Raw genomic sequence first — 27,875 nt, 5'->3', positions numbered from 1 at the left:
TAATAGTCCCACATAAAGGGATTTGATTATTCTCCTTAGAAGTATTAATATAACAAACTGTATTCCCTGATTTGTTGATACTGAAACATTCTTACTTTTACGGAATAAATTCCACCTTCTAGAACGTGCCAGCCATTCTCTCTCACCTCCAAGCCCACCTCTCCACAATTTGCTGTGTGATGCTGGAACTCTACAAATCACATTTTTTTGTTTCTTCGTTGTTTTTTATTTTTTACTCTTTGCTAGCTGACTTTTAAAACTTCTGTCAACAGGGGGTGATAGAAAGAGACAAAATCAGGAAGAGGGACAAAGGATGTGCTCCTTCTTGTTCGCGTGCTTTTTCTATCAGCGTCCCCTCAGCGATGGTGATTTTCCGGCGCTCAGGAGCTGGTTTTCACCAGCTGGGTTAGCATTCCTAGAACCGGCCTCATTACGCCCCCATGGAGATACCAGCACTACTTGGGATGGGCCCCTCACAGGCCTCAGGCCTACCTCCTCAGGGAGCCTCCTTCAGGCTCCTGGGGAGGCCCAGCCACCTGTGCCACGAGCCATCTTTGAGATCTGAGTTCTGACTCCCAGAAGCCCTTTCCTAGCTCCCTAGGTATTAAGCAGTGGCTGAGCAGAACCCTCTCCTCAGTCACCAAGGTTCTAGGTTCTAATATCCCAGCCTCTTCCTTTTATTACCCAGCTGGTTCCTTTGGTACATTGGTGGAGGGAATGCAAAATGATACAAACTTTATTAGAAAAGATTTTGACAATATCCAGCAAAGTTACATAAGAATATACGGTCATACAACCCAGTAGTCTCACTTTTAGAAAACTATAGTGAAAGTTCTCTTCAAAAAAAAAAAAAAAATTTGGGGGGGTGCGCCTAGACGGCTCAGTTAGGTGAGCATCTGACTATTGATTTTGGTTCAGGTCATGATCTCAGGGTTCTGGGATGAAGGCCCTTGTGAGGTTCTGTGCTTAGCGGGAAGTCTGTTTGGGATTCTCTCTGCCACTACCTGTGTCCCTCCTCCCATTCTTTCTTTCTCTCTCTCTCTCTCAAATAAATCTTTTTTAAAAAATTTCACTGTGGAGCGCCTGGGTGGCTCAGTGGGTTAAAGCCTCTGCTTTCGGCTCAGGTCATGATGTCAGGTTCCTGGGATCGAGCCCTGCATCGGGCTCTCTGCTCAGCAGGGAGCCTGCTTCACCCCATCTCTACTTGTGATCTGCCTGCTTGTGATCTCTCTCTGTCAAATAAATAAATAAAATCTTTTTTTAAAAAAAGAAAAATTTCACTGTGGTATGGTCTGTAACAGCAAAAATGGAAAAAAAGGAACAACCTAAGTAACATCACTAGAAGACAGCTAACTTGAAAACCAACTGAAATGAATGAAAATAACTATCAAGTTGGTGACAGATACCAATCTTACAAAAGGTATTTTGAATTTGTATCTTTATTAGGGTATACTCTAAGGGTAAAAAGAACTATGACAAAATCTTAAATTTTCATTTACTAGTCTCATTATATATATATAATTGTATATATAATATCAATGCAGCTATTATGAGATAGATCTAATGACAGATTAAAGCAATTAGATTTCAGAAACCAGAATCTTTGGTTGCAGAATCAACTCTGCAATCTTAAATTTTAATTAGAAATATTAGTGTGGGGTCCCTGGGTGGTTGGTTAGGCGACTGCCTTCAGCTCAGGTCATGATCCTAGAGTCCTGGGATTGAGTCCCACATCAGGCTCCCAGCAACATGGGAAGTCTGTTTCTCCCTCTGACCTCCCCTCTCATGCTCTTTCACTCTGTCTGTCTCTCTCTCAAATAAATAAATAAAATCTTAAAAAAATATATTAGTGTGAACTCATCCTTTTTGCACTTTTTAAAAAGTTATGTATTTTCTAGCTCTCTCCACTAAAAATGTCTAGAAACGATGACTGACTAGCAATGAGTACTTCTAGCATCTAGACTGTGGTTCCTAAATACTATTTCCCATCACAGAAACCAGGGATCTTTGGAGAAATGGCCGATTCCAAGTTTGGGACAGGATATAAATAAGGTGAGGCTGGGTTGTCTTGTTCCAGAAAACAAGGATATTATTAAAAATGAATGTGATTTTATCATTTTTTAAGCTCACTTTTTTAGTGCTGAATAATATTCCATTGTTTGGATGTACCGCAGTTTATCCATTCAACCACTGAGGGAAATCTTGGTTGTTTCCAAGTTTTGGCAATTATGAATAAAGCTGCTATAAACATCCACATATAGGATTTTGTGTGGACATAAGTTTCCAGCTCCTTTGGGTAAATACCAGTAAGGATGATAGCTGGATCATATAGTAAGAGTATGTTTGGTTTTACAAGAAACTGCAAACTCTTCCAAAGCATTCTTCCAAACCATTTTGCGTTGTTACCAACCATTCCTACCAGCTTCTGTGCATCTGTGTCAGCATTTGGTGTTGTCAAGATTCCGGATTTTGACCATTCTGATAGGTGTGTAGTCGTCTCTCGTTGTTTTAATTTTCATTTCCTTGATGGCAAGTGCGGAGCATATTTTCATATGCTTATTTGCCATCTATGTCTTTGGTGAAGTGTGCGGGTCTTTTGCCCATTTTTTAAAAAGATTTTGTTTTTTTGACAGAGAGGGAGTAAGAGAGAGAGGGAAAGAAAGCCCACGATCGGGGGAGCTGCAGAGGGAGAGGGAGAAGTGGGCTCTCCACTGGTCAGGGGACTGGATGTGGGCCTCGATCCCGGGACCTGAGACGAAGACCTACGCTTCACCAACTGAGCCACCCAGGTGCCCCTGCCCATTTTTTAAATCAGTTGTTCATTTACTTATTGTTGAGTTTTAAGAGTTCTTTGTATATTTTGGATGATAGTCCTTTGCCAGGTAACTTTTTTGCAAATATTTTCTCCCAGTCTGTGGCTTGTCTTCCTTGGTCTATTTGTAATAACTCACTTTGAATTGAAAATATGCTTTGGCATTGTATCTAAGCAATAAATATTCTCACATCTAAAAAAATAAAATAAAAAATAATAAAAATGAATGTGACCATATCAAAAGGACATGAGTTCCAATTTGAAGGTGTTCCCATTGGCCTAAGATGGGACAAATTAAACATTTGGTATGAAAGATTGTAACATTAAAACATGTTATAAAAAAAAAAATCACAAATTTATAATGATACTCCAAAAACAAAGAGAAACATTGGATGCTCTGAAAATTTCTTGAGAAACAAAAAATTTGAGAAAAATTTTTGAGAAACAAAAACATTGGATGCTCTGAAATTTCTAAGATGAAATAATAAAGATGTATTTTGCCTTTCTGATATTAACCCTATTTGCATGGTCAATAGCTCTAGTGAGTGGGGACAGTTCTGTTCAAAAGAATCTCAGTTGAAGCATGCAGAAGGAGTTTGAATTAGGAAAATTACATTTTGCAACCTCCTAATAGAATAACTGCTTCAGACAGTGGTCAACAACGTATGGTGAAGCCATGAGATGAGATGTTGATGGAGAAATTCATTACGAAGAGATAACCCGTTAAACCCACTGATCAATCTTAGCAGCATTAAGAAGGGGACAACCAGACCTCAGGAGCATCCTGGTGTGCTGCAATGTCAAGTGTATGGCATCACCCATGAAGCCTTCTCATGACCTCTCCCAACCCCAACACAACTGGAATTTAATCAAGGCTTTAGATCGATAGACATGATGTGATTTGAAGTTTGGGTCCAGTAGCGAATGACCAGGAAAGAATTCTGATGTAAAAAAAGGTGATTTTATTATATCACAAGGACAGAGACCCGTGGGCAGAAAGCTGCATCTGCGTGTGAGGAGTGACTGTGTTATTTCTGAGTTTGTGGAGGGAGGTGAGGTAACATTAAGTTTTTAAGGAATTTCAGTAGGCTGAAAGCAAGGTCCTACAGAATCTTGAAGATTCAGCTGCTGTCAAGACAAGGTTGCTTGCAGTCTTTAATAAAGCAGAAACATTGAACCATTAAGGTCGCCATGATTCCTTGAGGAATGTTGGGCTCTGAGTGTCTTCCGGTATCCGCGTACTGTAAGCTGGAAGGAGATTTAACTTAAGCTACATTTCTCTTGCCTTTGTTTTCCTCATTATTTCCCCCCTGAACAGTTTTGACCCTTCAGTCTTTAAAGTTGTTGAGGGTAGAAGGTCTTACCTTCTGTAACTTCTTCCTGCTGAAGACGGGCATAGAGATGTCCCTACCTGTGGGTCAACATTGGTCGGTTAAGGATGTAGGTGTTGTGAATGGCAGAGACGGTCAAATCCAAGGTAGACAGCATATATACGACTCTCCCTGAGTAAAAAGATTATCTGTTGACGTGCAGTCACTATAGTGATGATGGAGTCTCGGCACCAAGCAAAAAAAAACACTGAAGAATGAAACGTGTTAGAATTAAAATGGCTTTAACAAAGAGACAGCCTTAATAGTTGACCATAATCCCCCTCCAAACCAGGAACTTAACCAATCGTTGGAAAAGAGGGAAGGATTTTTGTAGAGCCTTAACTGAAATACTCATATCTTCTGGTAGTCCTGTGACATTTTAATGATAATCTGGGGTGTATAAGCAGCATTCTGTTTTAATAATGGCACATTACTTTCTTGTGCTGCTGTTAGGACATTCTATTTTATAGAACCGCTTTGAGCATTTGTGTGACCTCAGTATTAAGTAAGGAGATGCTGCTTTGTGAATCATTGAGAGCTTTTTGGTGTACTTATTAAGAGCTTCCATATGCCAAATTATACTTTCCAGCCCTACAGATGGAACAAAAGTGGATGCCAGATGGTCATACCAATGAAAAACAGATCATGTCCATCTCTGTCTTAAATTGGGAAGATTAGCTGGGTAGTGATGGTTTTGGTAACAAACCCATGAGTCCAGGCAAAACCCAAGGTGCAACGACCTATCCACACTATAGGAAGCCAGGAGCATAGGTTAGTTCCACATAACCAGTGGGTTCTGTCTGGGACTAACCATCTAATTTCAGGTCACCTTATTCAATCAGCAAACCAGTTGGTAACCTGCAGTACAATGGCTTGAGAACAGGTTTCTAACGATAGCCATCCTGAATGGCATGTGCTATGTGCCCAGGTAGAATGTGCATGACTTTTTTGCCCCTAGAATAAAATTGCCTTTTGACCGAGCTGTCCAATGGTGGGTGTGAGCCATAAGAATGTATCCCAGATTTGGTATATACCATCCTCAGTATGGCATAAGTAGGGTTTTGTAACTCAGGCACTCATTGGTGGGCATCAGTTTGTCGGCTTGTAAAGTCAGTTAACATTTTAGTAGTTTGAGGGTATGACATAGTCTGGGTACAATCTGGTATATTCCATGTCATATTGATCATGGGCCAAGAAGAAACCTTCTGATGAGTGATAGATTTATCACAAAACAGCATCATTATTTATTATTTCCGAAGTGTAAATATGTAGAGAGTGCCAGTCTGTGCCTTGTAAAGGAAAAAACCCACTAGAGAAACCCAAATGTACTTAACATGGACAAAACCCCACATATCCAATAAGCTGTTTGATTCTGTAGTTCAGCATAATGCTGTACCCATTGTAGAAAGGAATTGTCCTTTAAGATAAGTGAACAGAGGGTCACCTGGGTGGCTCAGTCAGTTAAGCATCTGCCTTCTGCTCAGATCATGATCCCGGGATCCTGGGATCGAGTCCCGGATCAGGTTCCCTCCTTAGTGGGGAGCCTGCTTTTCCTCCCTCTGCTACTCCCCCTGCCTATACTCGCTCTCTCTGACAAATAATAAAATCTTTTTTTTTTTTTAAAGATAGGTGAACAGAGAATGGACAAAAAGCGTACAACCTTCATTGTTCCTTGAAGAGGAGTTTGAGATCTTTTATAGGTTTGCAGGAGTAAGAAGGCATGTGAGTTTGCTCATGGGTTTCCTGTGAAGGAGGTACAGGTTTTATTCTAGATATGTGAGCCCAAGAAGAGTGTCCTACTAATTTTACTGCAGTGGGAGTATATAATATGACCTGATGTGGACCTTTCCCTTTGGGATTTAAGTCCCCCGCCATATGTGACTTCCAGTCTTTTAAATAAACCATATCTCCAAGACTTAATGGGGTAGACTTCCAGTTCTAGTCAAATCAGGTTTGGGGAGTATACGATCAGAATATTCATTAAGTAACTTACAAATTAAACCAGCCTTGAGTGAATAATTTAATAGATCATATAATCTTCATCTAATAACAGGTCCACTATAAGAAATGGCTTTCCATATAATAAAAGAACTAAGTCTTCCAGGTAGTTTTGGAACCGTTCTCATTCTGAGAAGTCCTACTGGTAAGAGAGTAACCCAATGTTCCTGGGTCTCTGCACCAAGTTTAGTTAGGGGCCGTTTTAAAGGATGATTAGCTTTTCCTACCTCTCAGAGGATTATGGATGCCAGGCTGACGGTAAAAAATATTTAATTTTCAAAGCTTGTGCTAGTTGTTGGGTTATTTGTACAGTGAAAGAAGAGCCATTACCACTCTGAACGGACCGTGGAAAGCCAAATCTAGGAATAATTTCTCACAACAAAACTTTGGTTACTTCCGTGGCCCTTCAGTTTTACAGAAAGAGGCCTTGACCTGTCCATTGAAAGTATTGACAAACACTAGTAGGATTTATAGCCTTTGCAAGGGAGCATTTGTGTGCAGTCAAGCTGCCCGTCCTCACAGGATGGCCATGTTCCATGCCTCTGGACCGGTTTTAAAAGTAGTGGGGGGGACCACACCTTCCAGATTTACTTGTGCACAAACAATACAGAATGGGCAAACCTGTTTTGTTGTAGCTGTTAAGTTCATTCCAGCAAACGTTTTTTAAATTAAATGTCCTAAAGCACTTTTACCCAGACGAGTTGCCTGGTATAAATTCTGTATCACCTTCCATTGGCTATTTTTGGGAATAAAGATGTTTCCCTCATCATTAATAAGCCAGTCCTGTGTATTTTTTGAATGTCCTCATTCCTGGACTACGTCAATTTCTTGGTCTGAGTAGCCAGGAGTTATAGACTTTATTGGAGCTGAACCTGGTGTGAGACTGCATATTTGTTTAGTTTGTGCTGCCTGCTTGGCTACATGGTCGGCCAAATTATTTCCTTTAGATTCTAAAGTCATATCCTTTCAGTGTCCTCGGAGGAGAATGACAGCAACCTCCTTAGGTAGGTGTACAGGTTCATTCCAGGCCCATATTTGGGGACTTATGACTTGATAGTAACACGCTTTCCTTCCAAATTGGGCAGGAGCACCAAGGAAGCATGTTTGGAGTCACTGTAAATATTAATTCTTAGGCCTTTTGCCAGTTAAAGAGCACAGATAAGTGCTATTAATTCAGCCTTTTGAGCAGAAGTATTTGTTAGAAGGGCTTTTGCCTCAGTGGTCTTAATTAAGCTAACTTTCTCCCTTATCCAGGAAACCACCATCAGTAAACCAACTGTCCTCCACATTTTCAATAGGGGAATCTTTTTAAATCTGGTCCGCTAGAATGAACAAGATCGATAATCTCTGAGAAGTCGTGTTCTAACATAGAAGTGTGATGCTCCGGTCCAGGCATACTAGTAGCTGGGGTTCAAGTTTTGCAGGTTTTAGCTATTATTTCGGGTCTAAAATACAGCCTGGTGTCTGGCAAGTCGGCCTCCCAACATCCATTCGTGGCCTTGGGCTCTTTGGACTGTGGATGACACTGTGGAGTCATCAGTGCCAAGGCCTGTCCCGGAGTAAGTTGGGAAACTTCTTCCACCGGGAGGGCTGTTGCAGCCACTGCCTGAGGACATGCCAGCCTTGTGTCACATCACCTAATGACTTTGAATAATAGCCCACTGTTCTTGTTTTATTTTCTGATTTCCGGGTAAGAATTCCCAAAGCTTCTCCCTGTTTTTTGGCAACAGATACAGTGAAAGGTTTTTCTAAATTTGGTAAAGCCATTGCTGGCGCTGACAAAAGCTTAGTTTTTAACGTGCGAAGGGCTGTCTGGTGGGTCTTAGTCCCGAATAAGTTTCCTCCTCAGGGCCTTCAGTTGACACATACAATGGTTTGGCTGAGAGCCCAAACCCAGAATCCACAGGTGGCAAATATCTGCCATACCTAGGAAAGCACAGTTTTTTTTTGTTTTGTTTTAAGATTTTATTTATTTATTTGACGGACAGAGATCACAAGAAGGCAGAGAGGCAGGTGGGGTGGGGGGGGAAGCAGGCTCCCTGCCAAGCAGAGATCCCGATAAGGGGATCTATCCCAGGACCCTGAGACCATGACCTAAAACCAAAGGCAGAGGCTTTAACCCACTGAGCCACCCAGGCGCCCCAGGAGTTGTTTTTTTAATAGCTGGGGGTCCAAAGCTTTTTTTTTTTTTCCTGTCAGTAGACAGGGTACGATGACCTGGTGTTAGCGCATATCCCAAATATTGTACTTTCTGTTTAGATATTTGCCCCTTTTTAGGGGAGACATGATACCCTCTGTCTGCCAAGTTATGGAATTACTATCAGACATTTCTTTTGCGGAACTACAGATTAAAATGTCATCCACATGTTGGATTTTAGTCTCTTGAGGCGAGGAGAGCTCACGGAGGTCTTTACTAAGAGCAGCCCTGAGCAGGTGAGGACTGTCTCTAAATTCCTGTGGCAAGACTGTCCAAGTTCATTAGCAAGACTGTCCAAGTTCATTAGCAGCATGTGGGCTCAAAGGTGAGGCTCATTCAAAGGCAAATAGTGGCTGTGTTTCCTCACATAGAGGGAGGCAAAAGAAGGTGTCTTTTAAATCAAGTACTGAAAACCAGTTGGCAGCACCAGGGACCTGGGTGAGAACAGTGTACGGATCTGGTGCTGCGGGACAAATAAGCGTTACTGCCTCATTTGTAGCTCTTCAGTCTTGTACCTTCTGGTACTCCCCGTTTGGTTTGTTTACTGGTAAAATCAGAGTGTTATAAGGAGATTGACAAGACTTTAAATAAAATACCATGTTTGAGAAGCTTCTCAAGAAGTGGTTGTAAACCAGCTTTTGCCACAGGTTTTAAAGGATATTGGTTATTCTGAAAATAATGGCTTGGCCTTCAAGGTCACTTTCACTGGCTGGGCTTTATGAGCCCATCCTGGGACGTTGCTATCCCACACTTGTGTGTTTACTTTCTTCCAGATAGTAGGAGGGAGGGATATCAAGGATATTAAGAGAGATATCAGGGATATTAGGAAGGATATCATTGATACTAGGAGAGATACCAGGATATTAGGGATATTAGGAAAGGTATCAGGGTAAAGTGTTAGTTCTCCAGGTGTTAAAAAAAACAAGCCATCCCCTTCTTTAGTAAGAGCAAACCTGTTTCCAAGTTTATACATTACATCGCATCCAAGTAATGGAGTGGGACAAGACAGAAGGACCAGGAAAACACAAGTAACCAACTGACTTTTGTATTCGCAGGTTAAAACATGGCCTAGAGGCATGTTTTAGTTTCCCCTTCTATGCCAACAGTTTCATGATTGGAAAGACGAGTTGGGCCAGAGTGCTGAATGAGAACAGGAAGAGTCAGCGGCTCCTGTGGGGATAAGAAAATGGACAGACTTACCTTCCACATCGAGGATAACCTGGGGCTCGGTCATCTTGATGTCACAGGGAGCTGGACCAGCCTCAAGGCCCCATCACGGTTCCTGCTCTCTGCGGGGGCGGAGGGGAGTGAGTTCCTGTCTTCCCTCTCTCTCTGGAGATGAGGACAGTCTCTCTTCTAATCCCCCCCACCCCGCTTTCTTTAACAGACAGGACATGGATCTGGGGGGAGAGCCTTTGTTCGGACATTCTTTGCTTCAGTGTCTGGTCTGGTCACATCCATAGCACAGGGTCCTACCTGGTCCTTTGCCTGATACCGGGTTCCCTTTGGCCCCTGGTTCCTCTGGTGTTGTGGGGGATCTGCAAAAGCGCCAGTCAATATTTGGGCCTGCATCTTAGCCTGAAGTATAGCTCTCTGGTCCTGTTCCTGCTTTAAGGCCCCATCTCTATTAATAAAGATTCCGGTAGCTACCACTAGTAGGTGCTGGGCGTGAGTTTGAGGGCCTAAAGCTATTCCAGTCAGTTTTCGGCAGGTGCCAGGTACTGACTGACTTATAAATTGCACGTTTAATATAGTTGTTCCCTCAGGGTCCAGATTCGTGTAGTTATGGATGGCTTCTTGTAAATGACCTTGAAATAGAGCTGGGTTCTCACCAGCTCCTTGAGTCACTTCCTGAATTTGATCAAAGTTTATAGGTTTAGAGAATCCTTTTTTCAATTCCTTCTATTAATCAAGTTGATCATGTGGTCTCTTCTCCCCTACCCAGTCTATCCTCTTGCTTGGAATCCAGATGAGAAAATGTGAGCCTCACACTGGGTGCCAGAATGCTATGATTTGAAGCTTGGGTCCAATAGCAAATGACCAGGAAATAATTCTTGAGATGCTTTTAATACAAAAAAAAGGTGATTTTATTATAGCACGGGAACAGGACCCATGGACAGAGAGAGCTGGACCTCTGAGTGTGAGGAGTGACTGGCTATATACATTTTATATTTGTGGAGGGAGGTGAGGTAACATTAAGTTTTTAAGGAATTTCTGTAGGCTAAAAGCAAGGTCCTACAGAACATTGAAGATTTAGCTACTTTCAAGGTAAAGTTGCTTTTAGTCTTTAATAAAACAAACATTGAGGCATTGAGGCTGCCATGATTTCTTGAGGAAAGTCACGCTCTGAGAGTTTTTAGGTACATATCAGTGTGCTGCAAACTGTAAGGAGAGTTAATTTAGGCTACATTTCTCTTGCCTTTGTTTTCCTCATCAGGTGCAGTGTAGGTAGTAAGTAGGATGGAAGAACAAAGAACACCAAAAGAAGAAAGCAGCAATTATAAAATGTAGTGTGTTCTGGGGAACAACTGACCGGACATTTTAATAGCATTAAAAGGAGGATTGGGTGAGGGGACTGTTCTAGATTAAACAGACTAAGGAGAAAACTAACAAATACATTGAATAGCCTTTGTTTGATTCAAAGAAATCAAGTGTAAAAGGACTTTTTTGGATTCCGGGAAATTTGAGGATATTAAAATTTTTGGTGAGGTGTAAAAGTGGCACTTTATGTAAGGAAATGTCTTTTTGAAAAATGTATACTAAGGTACCTAAGGGTAAATTAATGTTTATGAGATTGGCTTCAAAACACTCTAGAAAAACTTAAGTGAATATGGCAAAATATTGACCATTCTCAGAGCCCAATGAAGTATATGGCGATGCTAGTTTTACCCTCACTTTTATGAACACACTTTGGAAATTTTCACAATATTTTGTGTTCACATAAACGAAATGACATGGGGAAGTGTTTTAGAAATATTAATTTTTATTTTTATTTATTTAGTTATTTATTTTTAAAAGATTTTACTTATTTACTTGACAGATTGAGATCACAAGTAGGCAGAGAGACAGAGAGAGAGAGAGAGAGAGAGGGAAGCAGGCTCCCTGCTGAGCAGAGAGCCCGATGTGGGGCTGGATCCCAGGACCCTGAGATCATGACCTGAGCCGAAGGCAGAGGTTTTAACCCACTGAGCCACCCAGGCGCCCCTAGAAATATATTTTTTAAAGATTTTTAAAATTATTTTTGAGAGAGAGAGCAAAAGCAAGTGGGGGGAGGAGCAGACAGGGACAAGCCAACTGTGCTGAAGGCCAGCCAGAGATCATGAGGAGAGCCCAAATTAAGATCTGGAGGCTTGGCCAAATGAGCCGACCAGGCGCCCCTGTGTTCTAGATATGTTAAGTGAAAACAAATGCGGAAAATAACTCGTTTGGTTCTGAGTTTTTAAAAGGAGTTACAGGCAGATTTCAAAAATGTAAAGATAAACTCCAAAATTAATACTGGTAAATTTAAGTCGTAGGCTTACAGATCATTTTTATATTAATGCCTTTCAGTATTTTCCAAGTTGCTTAAAAAAAAAAATTTCCAGGATGTTTGTTATCTCTGTTCATATTTACCGGATAAACTGTTGTTATTTACCAGATAAACTGTGAATAGTGATAAAGTTTTGAAAAAAAGTTTAGATCAAGATAGCTCTTGATTTAAAAAATAAACTTGGATAGGATAGTTATTTCTGAAACTGTAAAGATCAAGTTGTAAAACCGCTGGTTGTTCTTGTTACTTTCCTGCCCAGTTGGAACGAAGGGGACTGTTAGTTCTGCACCTGGTGTGGTGGGAACGTGGTGGGAGCAGCGGCGCCAAAACCGACTTGGTCCCGAGCTGCGCATCTGGCTGGAAAGCCACTTAAAATATGCACCAAAGAGGGGCGCCTGGGTGACTCAGTGGGTTAAGCCTCTGCTTTCAGCTCAGGTCATGATCCCAGAGTCTTGGGATGGAGCCCCGCATGGGGCTCTGCTCAGCGGGGAGCCTGCTTCCCTTCCTCTCTGCCTGCCTCTCTGCCTACTTGTGATCTCTGTCTGTCAAATAAATAAATAAAATATTTATAAATAAATAAATAAATAAATAAATAAATAAATAAATAAATAAATAAAATCCTAAAAAAATATATGCACCAAGGAAAGACTACCAAAGGGACGCCCCGGGACCTGCCGCACCTGCGGGGGGCGGAGAGCCCGCGCGGACCCGGGGATTGGGCGCGAGGAGGCGGAGGTGGGTCCGGCCAATGATCTCGGAGCAGCAGGAGCGCTCGCGTGATGTCCTGGGATCCCGGCAAGTTCTCCCCGCCAGGCGCGCGGAGTTTTGGGTCCGCAGCTGGACTCTGCCTTGGCGCTTGGCTGCCGGCGAGGCTCGGCGGGCAGCGCAGTCGGCGACCCGGGGCGCGGTGCCCGGCCGTGCCCCCCACCACCATGGAGCCCGCGGCGGAGCTGCTCTTCTACGTGAACGGCCGCAAGGTGGGCGCTCCGGGGCCGCTCCTGGGCTGGGGGCGGCTTTGCCCCCGCGCGCACCTCCGCCCCCACCCGGCAGGTGCGGCCGTGCTTTCCCGACCGCCCCGGAGCTCGGGAGCCCACTCGCCGGGGTTCCTTTCCTTCTCCTTCCGAGACGCCCCGACTGACCCCCGACACCCCCCGCCCCGCAAACAGGAGGAGCAATGGCTTTTCTTCCTCCTCGGGGTCAGCGCTGCTCACCTTCCCCTCAAACCCGCGGATAACGGAACGTCCGCGTGGACGCGGAGCGAGCTATAGCCGGGGCTCGGGAGCGACTGGAGCGGAGGGCGGGTCACACCGGATCGATCGCCCCCGATCGCTGCTCGGATGAGGCGGTTGTGACCTCCTCAAGTCACAGCAAGTTCCTGGCAGAGCTGAAGCCAGAACCGGGTTCTGGGGTCTTGACGGTCCTCCCGCCGTCCGCGGTGACGCAGCGTCGGTGCTCTCGGAAACCGGGCTGGGTCTGCGGAGTCTCGGCGAGAGGTCCCGGCAGGGCTCGACCCTGCGGGGCAGCACAGCCCCTGGGCATCCCTGAAAACACCCCTCTCCCCGGACGGGGCCGTGAACCCCGTTCACTCAACGCTGTCCCAGCGTATTGGCACTACTTTGCAAGGAGGAAACTGAGGCAGTAAAGTAAAAGGGCTTCCTTAAGAGATGACCAAGCGAGGGCCGTGCTAACCGCCTTTCCACAGGGCCAGCCCCTTCAGAGCCAAGGGGGATCCCTGCTCCTGGGTCCAGGGTAGCCAAACCCACTTTCCCAACCGGCCTGAGGGACACACCAAGAGGCTGAGGTCAGGCATCAGGGCCTTTCACTGGAAGCCTCTTCTAAGGGCCTGATCCTATTTTTATACTTGTGGTTTTGTAGCGTTTTTCTTAAAAGAAGACCCCTCCCCAAATTGTACAAGTTCTAGGTTCCATAAAACCTTCCTCTGACCCTGTTGCCTGAGTTCCACACTAGATGACATGAGCTTTTTATTTCTGATCTGTGATGGGGCTCTTGGGATCCCCTCAGAAGACTACTCCGAGGGTAAAAATTGGGAGCGGGATGAAGGGTTCGCATGACATCCTTCTTTGCATGACTGAAGGGCAGAGCAAAGGAAACTCTGCCCTTTTTACAAGCAAGGATCCAGTTCCAGCTCCCTTACTGGGATGCCCTAAACTTTCAGAGCCCCAGGTCCTCTTTGGAAAGGGGCTACTACTACTGAGATAAGAGTGATGATGTGTGTTTAATCTGTTAAGGGTCTGCTCTAGAAGGCAGGGTTCCGGTGTTCTCAGGGGAGGCAACGGAACACAGAAAAGACGAAGTCCCTGCTTGCACGGAGTTTACAGCGTGCTAGGGAGGCAGGCGACAAGCACATTAGAAAGTGGAAAGGTGGTAAGTGTCAGGACAGAACCTAGAGCAAAGTGAAGGGGCAGAGAGTGAACAGGGCTGATATTTTAAGTGGGATGGATGTTTAGCTCTCTCCGAAAGAGTGACATTTGAGCAGTGTCAGGTGTGAAGTGAGGAGGCAACATCTGGGAGACGTATCCCAGATGAAGGGAATGGGGCTGCAGAGAACCTCGGGCATGGGGATTATTTTCACATGCTAAGGGATAGCGAGGAGAGCGGCGGGGTTGGGGATGTGGCCAGGGGCCAGATTGCCGGGGCTTTGTGGGTGATGGTGAGGGTTCTGGGTGAATGAGGAAACTGGTCTTTGAGTCTAGCTTCTTCCTCATCCCCCCTTCCCTGCCCCCGAACAAACTCTAGTGGGATTTTTAACATAATGACTAACAACAGTTTGTGCTCTATTGATTTTTAAAAATAGATAAGCTGGTTCTTATCTAGGGGCTCATTTTTATCTATGGGTCAAATGTCCTGTGATCATTTGGAAAGTACACTCTGAAGATGTGAAGTACATTTTTCTTTCAAAAGTAATCATGCTGCCCTTTCCCTTTCCTTCTCCTCCCTTCCAAATTGTTAGGGGTGTGTGTCATTCCTGGCAAGCAATCCTGATCACCCCATAGATAGAATAAAGTTTCTGGTTCAGAGGATGAGGAACTGTTGAGAAAAGTGAGAGAGAGAAATCACCAGGAAAGAGGGGTCTAAGGTCAAACACGACCTCTGGGATTAAAAACTTGCCTCCGAGGCCCTCTTAGTTGAATTTGATTTCTTTTGGTGTTGAGTTGTATTAAGTTTTTTATATATTTTGGATATCAATCCCTTATCAGATATACCATTTACAAATATCTTCTCTCATTCACTCGGTTGCCTTTCTGTTTTGTTGATGGTTTCCTTTGCTGTACAAAAGCTTTTTTTTTTTTAATTTTGGTGTGGTCTCAGCAGTTTATTTTTGCTTTTATTTTCCTTACTTGAGGAGACACAGCTAGAAAAATGCAGCTGAGACAGCTGTCCAAGAAATTACTGCCTATGTTTTCTTCTAGGAGTTTTATGGTTTCAGGTTTTGCATTTAGGTCTTTTATCCATTTTGAATTTATGTTTGTGTATGGTGTAACAAGTGGCCCAGTTTCCCCACCCCCATTTGATGAAAAGACTGTCTTTTCCCCATTGTGTATTCTTGCCCACTTTCTCCTAGCTCCACTGATCATCTAAGCATGAGCTTATTTCTGGGCTCTCTATTCTGTTCTGTTGATCTGTGTGCCTGTTTAGTGCCAGTACCTGATATTTTTATTGCTCTACCTCTGTGGAATCTCTAGAAACCTCGGATTGTGATACCTCCAGCTTTGTTTTTTTCTTCTCAAGATTGCTTTGGCTATTTTGAAATAAGTCATATAGAGAAAGACAAATACCATGTGGAATCTTAAAAAAAAAAGGAAAAGAAAAAAAGCAAACAGCAACAGAAACAGAATCATAAAGTAGAGAACAAACTGTGGGTTGCCAGAGGGGAGGGGGTTGGAGGGACCAGCAAAATAGGTGAAGAAAATTAAGTATACACTTACAGTTAATAAGTAAATTACAGAGATGAAAAGTACGGCGTAGGCAATACAGTCAGTAATATTGTAATAGCATTATATGGGGACAGATGGTGACCACACTTATTTGGTGAGCCCTGAGCAATGTATAGAATTGTATAGTAGCCAGTTAGGAGACTCTAGGTTATATGATTAGCCTCCAGTCTGTGCTTTTTTGCAAAATCCCCTCACCAAATGTCGTCATCAGGCAGGGTCTGAGGCTATCGAGAGGGAAGGCCACGTATATGGGTCAGACATGCAGTTGCAGAGGGATTTCTGAATTTTTACGTGCTCCATAAGAGACCCCCAGAACCTGTGATCGACTTAGCCTAGAGTTCGAGGGGAGAAGCAGCCATAAATAAGTCATACCCGAGACCCAACTCTTTAACACAACTCAGGAACTAAAGCATGTTATTCTACAGGCCAGCAAGGCATAGTGAGTGAAGGTGTGAGCTTTTGGAACTAGTTAGTCATGGGTTTGAACCCTGTGCTCTCTGCTCTGCCACGTGGCCGCTCTGTGGCCTCAGGCAAATTGCTTCATATCACTGAGCCTCAGCTTTCGTCTCTGCAAAATGGGGCTAATAACAGTAACATCTCTCATGGAACTGAGGTAAAGATTAAATTCCACGGAGAGTGGTTAGCAAGGTACTTGGCACACAGCAAGTAGTCAGTATAGAGAAGTGATTATGAATACTTGCACCAGAAAATAATCTGCTTCATGTGCAGAGCCGGACCTGCCTGGAAGTGCCGGTGGGGGCTGAAAAGTAGTCATTGAGCATTATTTGCTCAACAAAACGTAAGGTCTTGATATCACTATAGGAATCTGGAAAGGGCTGTCCATTAGTGAGTCTTTCTTTGGGTCCCTGGTCTGCAGAGGTGAGAGAGGACATTTATGGAATGGTTATAATGATTCAGAGAAAAGTGGAGGGGAGTAGATGTGGCTTGGACAGGGAGAAACAACAATTAAAATGAATTTTAAAGCCACCAGAAGCTCAGGCAGAAGTGTCCTCACTGCCTGTCCCCTTGGCCTCATTCTCTGTTGTAAGGACGCTGGTGGATTATTACTCTTCCCCACTGGGTCCCACAAATACCTCTCTTCTTCCCTCTCCTTGTACTTCTCAGCCTTGTCCTTTCACATGTATCTCTTCCGCTTTCTTAGTTTCCATTATTTCACCACTTTCTCAGGCCCCCTCATCTCCCTTTTCTTTCTGCCTTTGTCTTGGAGGTGGTGAGGACGCCTCAGGAATTAGTCACCGATCCGACACAGAGGAAGGTGATTTCTCAATCTTGTGCAGTATGAACTTGAAATCTCACAGAATGCTGGCGGAGATACAGAAGGACAGACGCCGTCCTTACAACACTCAAGGCTGTACTGAGCCAGGAACATGTCATGACCCTGATCCAAGAACTGGCATCATCTCCCAAAACCGGAGTCAGTGATAGTAACTCTGTTCCTCATTCCCTTCCCACCCCGCAGTCACCAGCTTTGGCCCTGATCTCACTGTTTCACTCCAAGACCTGCCAGAGCAGGGTACATGCCATATCCTTCTCCCTTTCTCCCCCCTCCAAATAGGCCATCCACCAAATCAAGAAAAATAAACACATTTCAAGCCAGTGGCACTTTGAACCAGACTCTAGTCTCTTGAGACATCTCTTAGAACAAGTACCCAAACAAACAAGGCCTGCTTCTTCCATTAATTCCTTCCAAAAATATACAAATATCCCTCAAGCTTAAATGCTCTTCTCTTGTTATCTTAGCTACTCAGATCCTGTTTTGTCTTTAAAAGGGGGCTTCTGTAAAATTTGCCATCGTACGTATTAACTAGGATTACTTTCAGCTGTGAATTGCAGACTCAAAACTAACAGTGGTTCAAACGAGACACAAATCATTTTTACCTGGTGCAGAAGCTTCGTGATGTCATCTGAGACCCAGATTTCTTCTTTTTCCTCTCCTGTTGTTAATATAGTGCCTTCAGTCTAAGATAGCTGCTGGAGTTCTAGCCATTTCGTCCCTTTTCCAGGCGGCAGGAACAAGGAAAGGGAGAATGTGTGCTGAGATCCACAACAAGAGTTTCCTGCCATCATTCCTGGCACTTCTCTGTTTTTCTTTCTTTTCTTCTGTTCAGATGCCCCAAGACTGTGAGAAATCCTTCTTCTCTCCTCAGTGTTCTCATAGCAAATTGTATACATCATGATCACTTATTAAAATCAGTTAACATTTATTATGTCCCTATGATATATCCCCAGAACCTAGCTCAGTGTTTGACACAAAGAATAACAGAAGGTGGTGTCTTCCAGGATCAAGAGAGGCTTAGACACACACAGATAATTGTGATGCAGGGTACAGTACTGTCACTCAGTTCCAACGTGTGGGTGGTTTTTCTCCACACCGCCAAGCAATTCCCTGACCCCTGAATGTTTTACAATTCAACTCAATTCTTACACTATCTCCCCAGAGATAGCATCAGGTTCCATTAAGGGCTCGGTCCCACAAGAATGCCCCTCCCTGCCCTCAAATGCCAATTACAAGTCTGGGTTGTTACCTATACTTCTCACTGACTGACTACAAATCAGATCCCACAATCCCCTCCTTAGGTTTGATTAATTTGCTAGAGGGGCTCACAGAACTCAGGTAACCAGTTTACTCACTTGATTACTGGTTTATTACAAAGGGCATTAAAGGATATGAATCAACAGCCAGGTGAAGGTATGGGATGAATCCAAACAAAGGAGCTTCTGACCCTGTGGAATTGGGGTCTGGCACAGGTAGCATGTGGATGTGTTCTGGTTCACCAACTGGGAAGCTCTAAGCCTATCCTTTTGGGCTTTTATGGGCTTTTATTTTACACGGGTATGACTGATTAAATCATTGGCCATTGGCAACTGATTTAACTTGCAGCCTGTCCCTCTCCCCCATCTGGAGATCAGGGGACTGGACTAAAAGTTCCATGGTTGGTTTTTTCTGGCAGCAAGCTCCCATTAGGTTAATTCCAAGAGGTACACCATTAACATAACACAGGCCCCTTGATCACACTCAATACAGGAAATTCCAGGGATTTTAGGAGCTATGTGCCAGGAACAGTGACTGAAAACAAAATATGTATTCCTAATTATAAGTCACAATGTCACATGGAGTCCAAAGTTCTATGACAGATGTGTGGACATTGGCCATGGGATCGCAGGGGAAGCCGGTTACCTGGAGCAGAGGAAAGGTATATTCGATGGCAGCACCCCCATAGAAGAGAACACTTGAGCAGGGCTCAAAATTCTGCCAAGTAAAGAAGATAGGGAGGACTTTCTGAAGAAATCCTATATCCAAATATAATGAATGGTGAAAGTCCTGCTGGCCTAGCCAGTGCTCCCACGTGACCAGTGTTCAAGACGCATGGGTTGATGGCAGGAGAAGATGGGCAGTCTTTCAAAAAGGCCTTGTAGGTTCTGCCATGGAGTTTGAATTCCTTCTTGTATTCCAGGAACCTAGAATATAAATTTCCCAAAGACCCATTCAGTGTGCTCATTCATGATTCACCTTTCCTTGTTCTTTCTCCCAGAAATTCGGATTCCAGAAGGATGTCACTTAACAGGCACTCTGAATGATTTGGGAATTCCCAGCATGGTGACTTGGCAGCCAGGAGCAGTGTTGAATTAAAGCAGATGCAGATGATGATCAGACTTGGATTTTAGAGAGGTCATTCCAGCAGTGGTATGAAGAGTGGTGTTGTGGGTGCCAAGAATGGAGGCAGGAGACACGTTAGGCAGCTCTGATCATTGTTCCGGCAAGAGGGAGTAAGTGTTGATCCTGAGGAGTGACAGGAGAAGTGAAGGTTGTTTAGAGAATCATTTTGGAAGTATGAGTGACAGGTCTTGGTGACACTGATTGTGGTGGATTGAAAGAAATAAAAAGTTGAAAGTTGCTCAAGTTTTTAAGCTGGGATGACCTAGCAGATGGTGAGGCTATTAAACAAGTTAGTGAAAAGAAGGGAAAGAGTGAGTTTGGGAAATAGAGAGTTTCATTTGAGGGCCTATTAAATTGGGGATGCCTGGAGGGGCACTTCAATTTTTTTTTTTTTTGGCATTACAGTATGGGTACGCATACCCCCCTGACACACACAGGTAGTCACACCTCTCACTATATTGCAGATTCCTCTAGGACACAGATCTGATTGGTAATTGGCATATGGTTCACTTTCCCTGGCATATGGCCACTGAGAACTGAGGGTGAGGAGACATCCATAGAGTAAGCATATGTCCCCTCCTCATCTACTTCCCAAAAGAGTAGTAGTATAACATGGTGAAAGATGAACTCTACTTCTGAGACTGTGAAGCAAACCATAGTTCTCTTTGTTCTGTGACTCTAAAAGAAATCCAAAGTTTTAATCAAAAAAGAGAAAACATGGGGCACCTGGGTGGCTCAGTGGGTTAAGCCTCTGCCTTCAGCTCAGGTCATGATCTCAGGGTCCTGGGATGGAGCCCCAAGTCGGGCTCTCTGCTCAGTAGGGAGCCTGCTTCCCTTCCTCTCTCTTTGCCTACATGTGATCTCTGTCTGTCAAATAAATAAATAAAATCTTAAAAAAAAAAAAAGAGAGAAAACATGATCACTTTGGAAAACACAACCATTCATGACATTTCAGTCATGACTTCTGTTGGTTGCTATTTCTGTGCTGCCAGGCTGCCCACACAAACTTGCTTCTTGAGTGTATCCTTTCTTGTATGTCTGTGTATTATTTGGCATATAACTTTTCTCCTTTACTTCTTTGATCTGGTAGTCACCCACTACTCTTTCTTCCGTATGCTGTTCTGCTAATATCTTTTCAGTGACCTGTATCAGACTTTCTAAGAGAAGCTGGGCGGGAGTCCCTAGTGTTACTACTGGTAGAAACAACCACGGCAGTAGAAAACAGCCATGATTCAGGACCAAGGACAGCAGCAAACAGGTGTTGGGGTTCAAGATTTTGACTTTACACTTAGGAGAGATGATTTGCATATAACAGGTATTCCATAAACATTAACCAAATTGAAGATATGAGTAGAAGATTTAATTAATGGGCATTGCCATCAAGTTAGCATGAGCTTGCCAATGTAAATATCACACCAGCTCTCTCAACTTTATGTATATAACTCTCCTTTTCCTTTTGGTACAGGTAATAGAAAAAAATGTTGATCCTGAAACAATGCTGTTACCATATCTGAGGAAGAAGCGTATCCTTTGCTTTGCTTTGAGTATGTGCATGTGTGTGTTTAGTGCTGATATCTTCATCAGGTGATATTTCAAATATCTTTTTAGAGGCACAGTGAGTCATATTCCCTACCATTATGGTTTTATGTTCTTTTTAAAGAAAGTCCCACATTTCAGTTTTGTAGGCAGTGCACAGTTGTGGCTGTCAGTGGAACAAAATTCTTTCTAATCTCTGTTTTGGCACTAAATACGTAGTATAAAATGGAGAAACTAGCCGTGGGAATTAAAGCAAATCTTAAAAGGGCTTAATTAAGCATCCTTTAGAATTAAGAGTCACAATATTGACATTCTATCTTTAAGAACTAATCATCATGCCCATTAGGAAAAAAGAGCACAGAAATCTCCTGAAATGAAGATAAAAGAACCATGGAGAAATTAAACCTGAAAATGTTACCTTAGAAAAGCTTTCTAGGGATGCCTGGGTGGCTCAGTGGGTTAAAGCCTCTGCCTTCAACTCAGGTCATGATCCCAGGGTCCTGGGATTGAGCCTCGCATTGGGCTTTCTGCTCAGCAGGGAGCCTGCCTCCCTTTCTCTCTCTGCCTGCCTCTCTGCCTACTTGTGATCTCTGTCAAATAAATAAATAAAATATTAAAAAAAAGAAAAGCTTTCTAAATAAAATCATGTAAGGATTGGATTCTTAGCCTGCAATGTATGAACTCCAGTGGGCTTCCTGATGTCTATAGACTCCCACTAAATTTTATGCAGAATTACGTGAAAATGGGAATTTGTACATTTTTATTCCTTCTAGAGAATAGGGGGCCAAGCTCCTTGTGTCTTGCTGCCCTACTGCCCTACCCTCTAGAGAGAGAGAGACTCCCCAAAGAGTACACAACTCAAAAAACATCAACAACAATGTTCTGGAAGTCATTCAAGATCTTTGGACAGAAAAACAATGAACACTTATTTCCTGGTTATCCATGGTACTAATGTGTAATATTTAATATTCAGTTCACTTGTGAGTTACAGAAAATCCCAAATTGCAGTAAATAAGATAGAAGTTAAAAGTTTATTCCTTTCTCATTGTGTTAGTTTCAGTTCTCTTAGAAGCAGACATCAAAACTGGGATTAAATGTGCAAGGGATGTATTAGGAAAACACCCGAGTATAAGGAAATAGGGAGCTAAAGAAGGCTCAGGGAGACATTAGACCACAATGTAAGTGCTATCTGTAAAGAAGAGGGGACAAGGAGGCTGAGTGGGAGGGTCCAAGGCTGCTGGGCAGTCTAAGGCACGTACATCAAAGCCATTGAGGGGTGGCTGACAAGGATTCCCCTGTCTCTCCATAGCACTGAGCCATTGGTGGGAAGCAACCCACGGAAGTCGTGGTTGTCATGGGAGTCATTGAAATCTTGGGAGTCATGGGAGTCAATGAAAACTGGGGTGAGAGAAAACAAAACATAGCAGCTGGGTCATTTGGTCATTTACCCTCCATGTTGAAGGAGGTCTGTGAAACACGTTCTCATGGCTGTTGCGCTCACGTAAAGGAATCCCAGAGGTAGGTGGATTAGGGCTAGTAAAGTAGTGTCCCAACCTCATTAGGGGGCCAAGCTCCTTGTGTCTTGCTGCCCTACTGCCCTACCCTCTTCAGCAGGCAGCTTTCTCCTCATGGTCAGAGACAACTAACTGAAGTATAGCCCTCATATCTGAACTCCAGAAAATAAGAAGCAGTAAGGGATGAAGAAGGCGGTATCCCTCTCCTTTTGAGGACATTTTGTTCTGGAAGTCATACACAGCACTACACTTACATCCCATTGGCCAGCATTGTCATTAACCCCACCCTGTAGAAGAGGCTGAGAAAATGTATTTTTTATTCTGGCCAACCATGTGTGTGGCTAAAAATTAGGATTTCTTTTACCAGAAAAGAATGAGAGAACAGATATGAGTACAGAAGTAGCAGTTTCTGCCACTGGGAAGCAGAGAAATATAGTGAACATGGATAATAACACACAAATATTCCAAGAATGATATACAGTTCGACATTTTACTTTGTATGTCATCAAAGATACAGATAAGGATATAGATAAATGTGCAATGTACTCATACTTTCAAATATTCAGACCTTTATATGTACAAACTTTTTTTTTTTTAGTTTGGCCCTGTTTTGGTAATATGATGTCCCATTGTTTTGAAAGGGAGGAGACTAAATATAATACACAAATGGAAATCAGGACTCTACAAGATTCTAAGAAATAGCAGCTAAGACGTCATTTGAACTTAATTATATGTTCAAGAGATTTTTGATGATGTTGTCCTCTAAGGTCAGAGCTATTCGAGGAAGAGAATTTTGGAAAACACATTATCTTTAACCACGCTTTTTCCAGTTCGACTCACAGGAACTAAGTACGGCTGTGGAACAGGTGGCTGTGGTGCCTGCACAGTGATGATATCACGATACATCCCCACTACCAAGAAGATAAGGTACCTTGCAGCAAAGTCCAGATATGGTTGTATTTTTGAAGTCTTGAACTTTGTTTTGTTCCTTCACCTGATGAATATGTAGGAGCACTTACTATGCAACAAGAACTGTGGTCGGCACTGGGGGTACAGTGATGCACAAGAGAGACATGGTCCCCAGAATATGAATGGGTTAGGGGGAAAATGTACCATCAACGAGGATAACATATGGTCAAAGAATCCCTTGTTGAAAATGGAAAGGCTCTCTGACTCCCTGTGCTGTCTGGGAAGGAAGGAAGGACTGAAATTGCAGTGAAGAATAATGGCATCATCACACTTTTATATTACTATTACAGCCTACTGACTGATGTCCCTGCTCCCACCCTTGCCCCTGCCATGGTGATTCCATACATCAGTCAGAGAGATCACTTTCAGCATAAATCAGATCATCGCACTCTCCTACTTTAAAAATCACCAGTGGTTTCCCATTACATTTAACATCTTCTCTTTGTGTTTGAAATTTATCCTTCTTTAGGTTCGCCAAGTTTCTTGGATTTGTGGGTTGATGTCTTCTATCAGCTTTGGAAACTTCTCAAGCCATCATCTCTTCAAATATTTACTCTCTTTCTCTTCCTTCCTCCCTTCCCCCTTCCTCCTCCCTCCCTCACTTTCCCTCCTTCTCCTTTCCTTTTTCCTCTCCCTTCCTTTCACTTCCTCTTCTCTCTCCCCACTTCTCTCTTTTGGACTCCAACCATGCATATCTTAAACCATTTTACATCATTCTGCAGAGCTCAGATGAGGGCTAAGGATTTGAGCAGTGGTAAGATTTCAGAGATCTGCCTGTTTTCCACAGCCAGGTCACTTGCTTCCTGAACTCTGGGTGATCCCTCCCTGCTTTACAGCCTGGCTGCCCATTTTCTGATTCACCAAGAAGTTCTCTTGCTCTACCATCTCACTTCCATGCTTTGGGAGATCTCTTACAGATAAGCCTCGCTGTCTTCAGCCTCTGGAGGGTGGCAACTGCCCTACACTCTGCGAAGCCTGAGTGCTTACAGTTTTCTGTTGGTTCTCCTGCTTCCCCCCAACTTCCTCAAATAAGAGTCCGTGTGCATGGAGTGGTTTTATTGTTTTTGTTTTTGTTTTGTAGCACTCCTTCCCTACCCCTAGTTTTAGAGTATTGCCCTCAGCACTCAGTGAAGTTTGGTGGGGAAGAGATTGGGGACAGTGTAATCCAGCTTTGTATTTTAATTTGTTACATCAGCCCACATTAAATATATGTTGAAAATTGGTATGATTTCTCCTTACTCCTGTCTAAGGCAGATTCTGTTCCCTCCATCCATGTCAGAGATGGGGACAACTATATCTCATCTGTCTTACCCAGGGATTGTACTTAATGGAGTTTAGGTCCTTTAAGTTTCTTTACATACCCAGCATCTGATGAGTTTTTAAAAAACTATAATTATATAGTTTTACAGCATGTTTTTAGAATGAGAGTGAAGGTCTCTTACAAGTTTCTAAATGAAGCCTTACAATTACCTAATTTGTGTGTCTCTAACCAGGAATCCCACCATTTCTCCTGTATTCACTGTGCTCCAACCTCACTGGCCTTCTTTCTGTTTCTAAACATCCCAAGCCCATTCCTGCCTCAGGGCCTTTGCACGTGTTGTCCCTCTACCTGGAATGTTTGCTCCCAAACCTTCATGTCTGCCTCCTTCAAATCACTCAGGTTCCAGCAAAAATGTTATGCAGTCAGCCCTCTTTGATCAACTTATAAATAGCAATGCCCGCCTCACCTCTGCAACTCCTTATTCCCTTTACCTCTATGACTTTATTCATAGGACTTTGTACTCTCTCAGTTTATGTGTGTATGTGTGGCCTACATATATATGTATTGTCTATCTTCCCTTAATTAGGATATATACTCTACAAGGGCAGGAACTTTATATGTCTTATTGACTAATGAATCCTAGTGCCTCGAACTTTGCCTGGCACATAGTAGACACTCAATAAATATTTACATTTAATTATAAATGAATAATATTCTTCCAATCTTTCTTTTGTGTGTGTATATATATGGATGCAGTACTGTTTAGAAACCTGTATATTTTGGTTCTAAAACCTGGGCACGAGCTGAGGATAGAAGGTATTTGCAATGCCTGAGGCGTCGTACAAAACCTGCCATATTGGAGGTGCTGGGTGAACGCTCAGACCCGTTTCCCACTGGGTACAATTTACTTTGTGTTTCCTTTTTGCATTCTGAAGCCATCATGCCGCCAATGCCTGTCTGATCCCCATCTGCTCCCTGTACGGGGCTGCTGTCACCACGATAGAAGGCATAGGAAGCACCAAGGCCAGGATTCATCCTGTTCAGGTAAGGCTGGGCTTCTTCCTCATAGGGTTTTTGTGCTTCAGAAAGTGCAGCAAGGCCCAGAGGTTAACGTGGTAGGACAGTCTGAGCCCTGCTGTTTTGTCACTGCCTATACATGGAACCGAGCTCGAGGCCAGGAATGACACCTGTTGTGTGTGTGTGTGTGTGTGTGTGTGTGTGTGTGTTACAACTGATTTCTTAGAAAGATGCTTCTGGAAGAATAGAGGCCTTTTTCTTTTGGAAGAAAACCCCAACACTGCTGTGTTTGCTTTTCATGTTCTAACTGGATGGGACCTATCCATCTTACATCTTCCAAATTCAAAGAAATGAGGGCCGTATGTATTGAGGGTTATGATTTCGTCCCCCCCCCCACAAAATGGAAAATAACCTTATTTTAAAGCTGGATGAAAATCTCATCTCCAAAAAGGATTTTTAAAATGTAGGTCTTGTTCAAAAGACAGATGATGGAGTTTTAATAAATTTGGAGGCTTTTCTCCTAAGGCAGCATCTTATTAGGACTTCACCTCAAAGGAAAAGACACCTCGGACTCCTGGCCCTTTAAATTATTGATATGTTGCCCATAAAAAGTAGATGTTGCTACTTGTTTTTGTCTAGGTTACTGAAGGTCACTTATGAGGAGAGGACCAAAGAGGGAAAAGATAGGGGCAACATAGAGAATAACCACACTTCACGTTCCCTGGGCTTGAGGAATGTCAGGTCCTGTCTATGTCCTGTGAAACCTCATTACCTAGAGGGAGCAAATCCTGCCTGGGTGCTCGTGTGAGAGGAGGCAGTTCACGGCTGGGAGACAGCATTTCATTTAGTAGCTGCTGCTGAGCTCCTGGGGTTGCAATGGAGCCAGCAGACAGCTTCCATAATGGGGCAGCGCCTTTGAAGTTAGACTCCAAAGAGAAAATGCTGGGAGGGAAAAGGTTTGGTAGAGAAAGAGGCAGTGTTTCCCTCTTGACTGTTTTGTGGATTAATGGCTGCACTTTGCGAACTCCTGTGTGCTGAAGTGATAGGGTAATCGTGGGCAGCTACAAGGCACTCGGGGGTTTGGCTTGGTTCGGTTTTCTCAACATGCGCACAATTTGCTTCACTTCTCTGAGGGACTTAAAGGGGGTGAGCCTTATTTCTGTGATTCCCGTTCTGGATTATGTATTGAAACCACTGCGGAATCTAAAAAATACAGGTCTGTGCTCTTGGTCTGGGCTGCTTCCTGGCCCTTGGAAATTTTAAATTCCCCTGGTGATTCCAAAGGCTGAGAGCCTTTAATGAAAGGCGAGGACCAGTAATCACAGCCACCCAGTCTGAGAAAAGGAGACACCTGGGATGAGAAGGATTTTCCAGGACCTCTTCTCCAGTTTTATTGTGCAAACAGGTTGTCCGGAGATCTTGTCAGAGTGCAGGTTCTGATCTGGTGGGTCTAGGGTAGGGCCCAAGATTCTGCATTTCTAATATTACTGTGCTTCCAGGAGAGGATAGCCAAGTGTCACGGCACACAGTGTGGGTTCTGCACCCCTGGAATGGTGATGTCCATCTACACATTGCTGAGGAACCATCCAGAGCCTTCTCTGGAGCAGATAACGGAAGCCCTTGGTGGTAGGTTATATATACATGTGCTTTTGTTTTTAAATAATGGCGATGGTCAAGGTGATGGTAGACACTCACTGTGTGCCACGTGCTATATTCATGCTGTACAAAGATCGTCTCATTTACTCTTCATGATACCTGTGCAAGGTAAGCATTTTTACTATCCCCACGTCATACATGGAGAAACTGAGGTTTAGAGAGAAGAATTTATTTAAAGTTGTACCACCAATAAGTGGAAGAACTACTTTGTCCAAATCAGGATTCAGACAAGATCCACACATTTCCCTGGGCTGATAATTTTCTTGTCTCTCTTGTTTTAAAAAAGTCTCCTCCCTGCCTGGGTGGCTCAGTCCATCTTTCCTGTCCCCCCTGCTCATGCTCTCTCTGATTGTCTGTCTCTTTCTCTCAAATAAATAAATA

The 27,875-nt window shown here is 43.4% G+C and overlaps 1 protein-coding gene across 1 annotated transcript in view; it reads left to right on the top strand.

Annotated features, from left to right (window-relative positions):
* Positions 1-12,677: 12,677 nt before the first annotated feature.
* LOC116869145 (aldehyde oxidase) overlaps positions 12,678-27,875 on the top strand; it is an 80,015-nt gene continuing 64,817 nt past the window's right edge. The window contains exons 1-5 of the mRNA XM_032860125.1: positions 12,678-12,883; positions 21,007-21,064; positions 23,422-23,518; positions 25,757-25,865; positions 27,338-27,464. Of these exons, the coding sequence (XP_032716016.1) occupies positions 12,686-12,883; positions 21,007-21,064; positions 23,422-23,518; positions 25,757-25,865; positions 27,338-27,464 (589 nt within the window). The 5' untranslated portion in view covers positions 12,678-12,685. The remainder of the gene's footprint in view (positions 12,884-21,006; positions 21,065-23,421; positions 23,519-25,756; positions 25,866-27,337; positions 27,465-27,875) is intronic.

The sequence above is a fragment of the Lontra canadensis genome, unplaced genomic scaffold (assembly GCF_010015895.1).
Source record: "Lontra canadensis isolate GAN:19392208 unplaced genomic scaffold, GSC_riverotter_1.0 scaffold18, whole genome shotgun sequence".
NCBI classification, from domain to species: domain Eukaryota; kingdom Metazoa; phylum Chordata; class Mammalia; order Carnivora; family Mustelidae; genus Lontra; species Lontra canadensis.
Note: the sequence above shows the minus strand (reverse complement) of the source record. Positions and strands in the feature narration are given on the sequence as shown.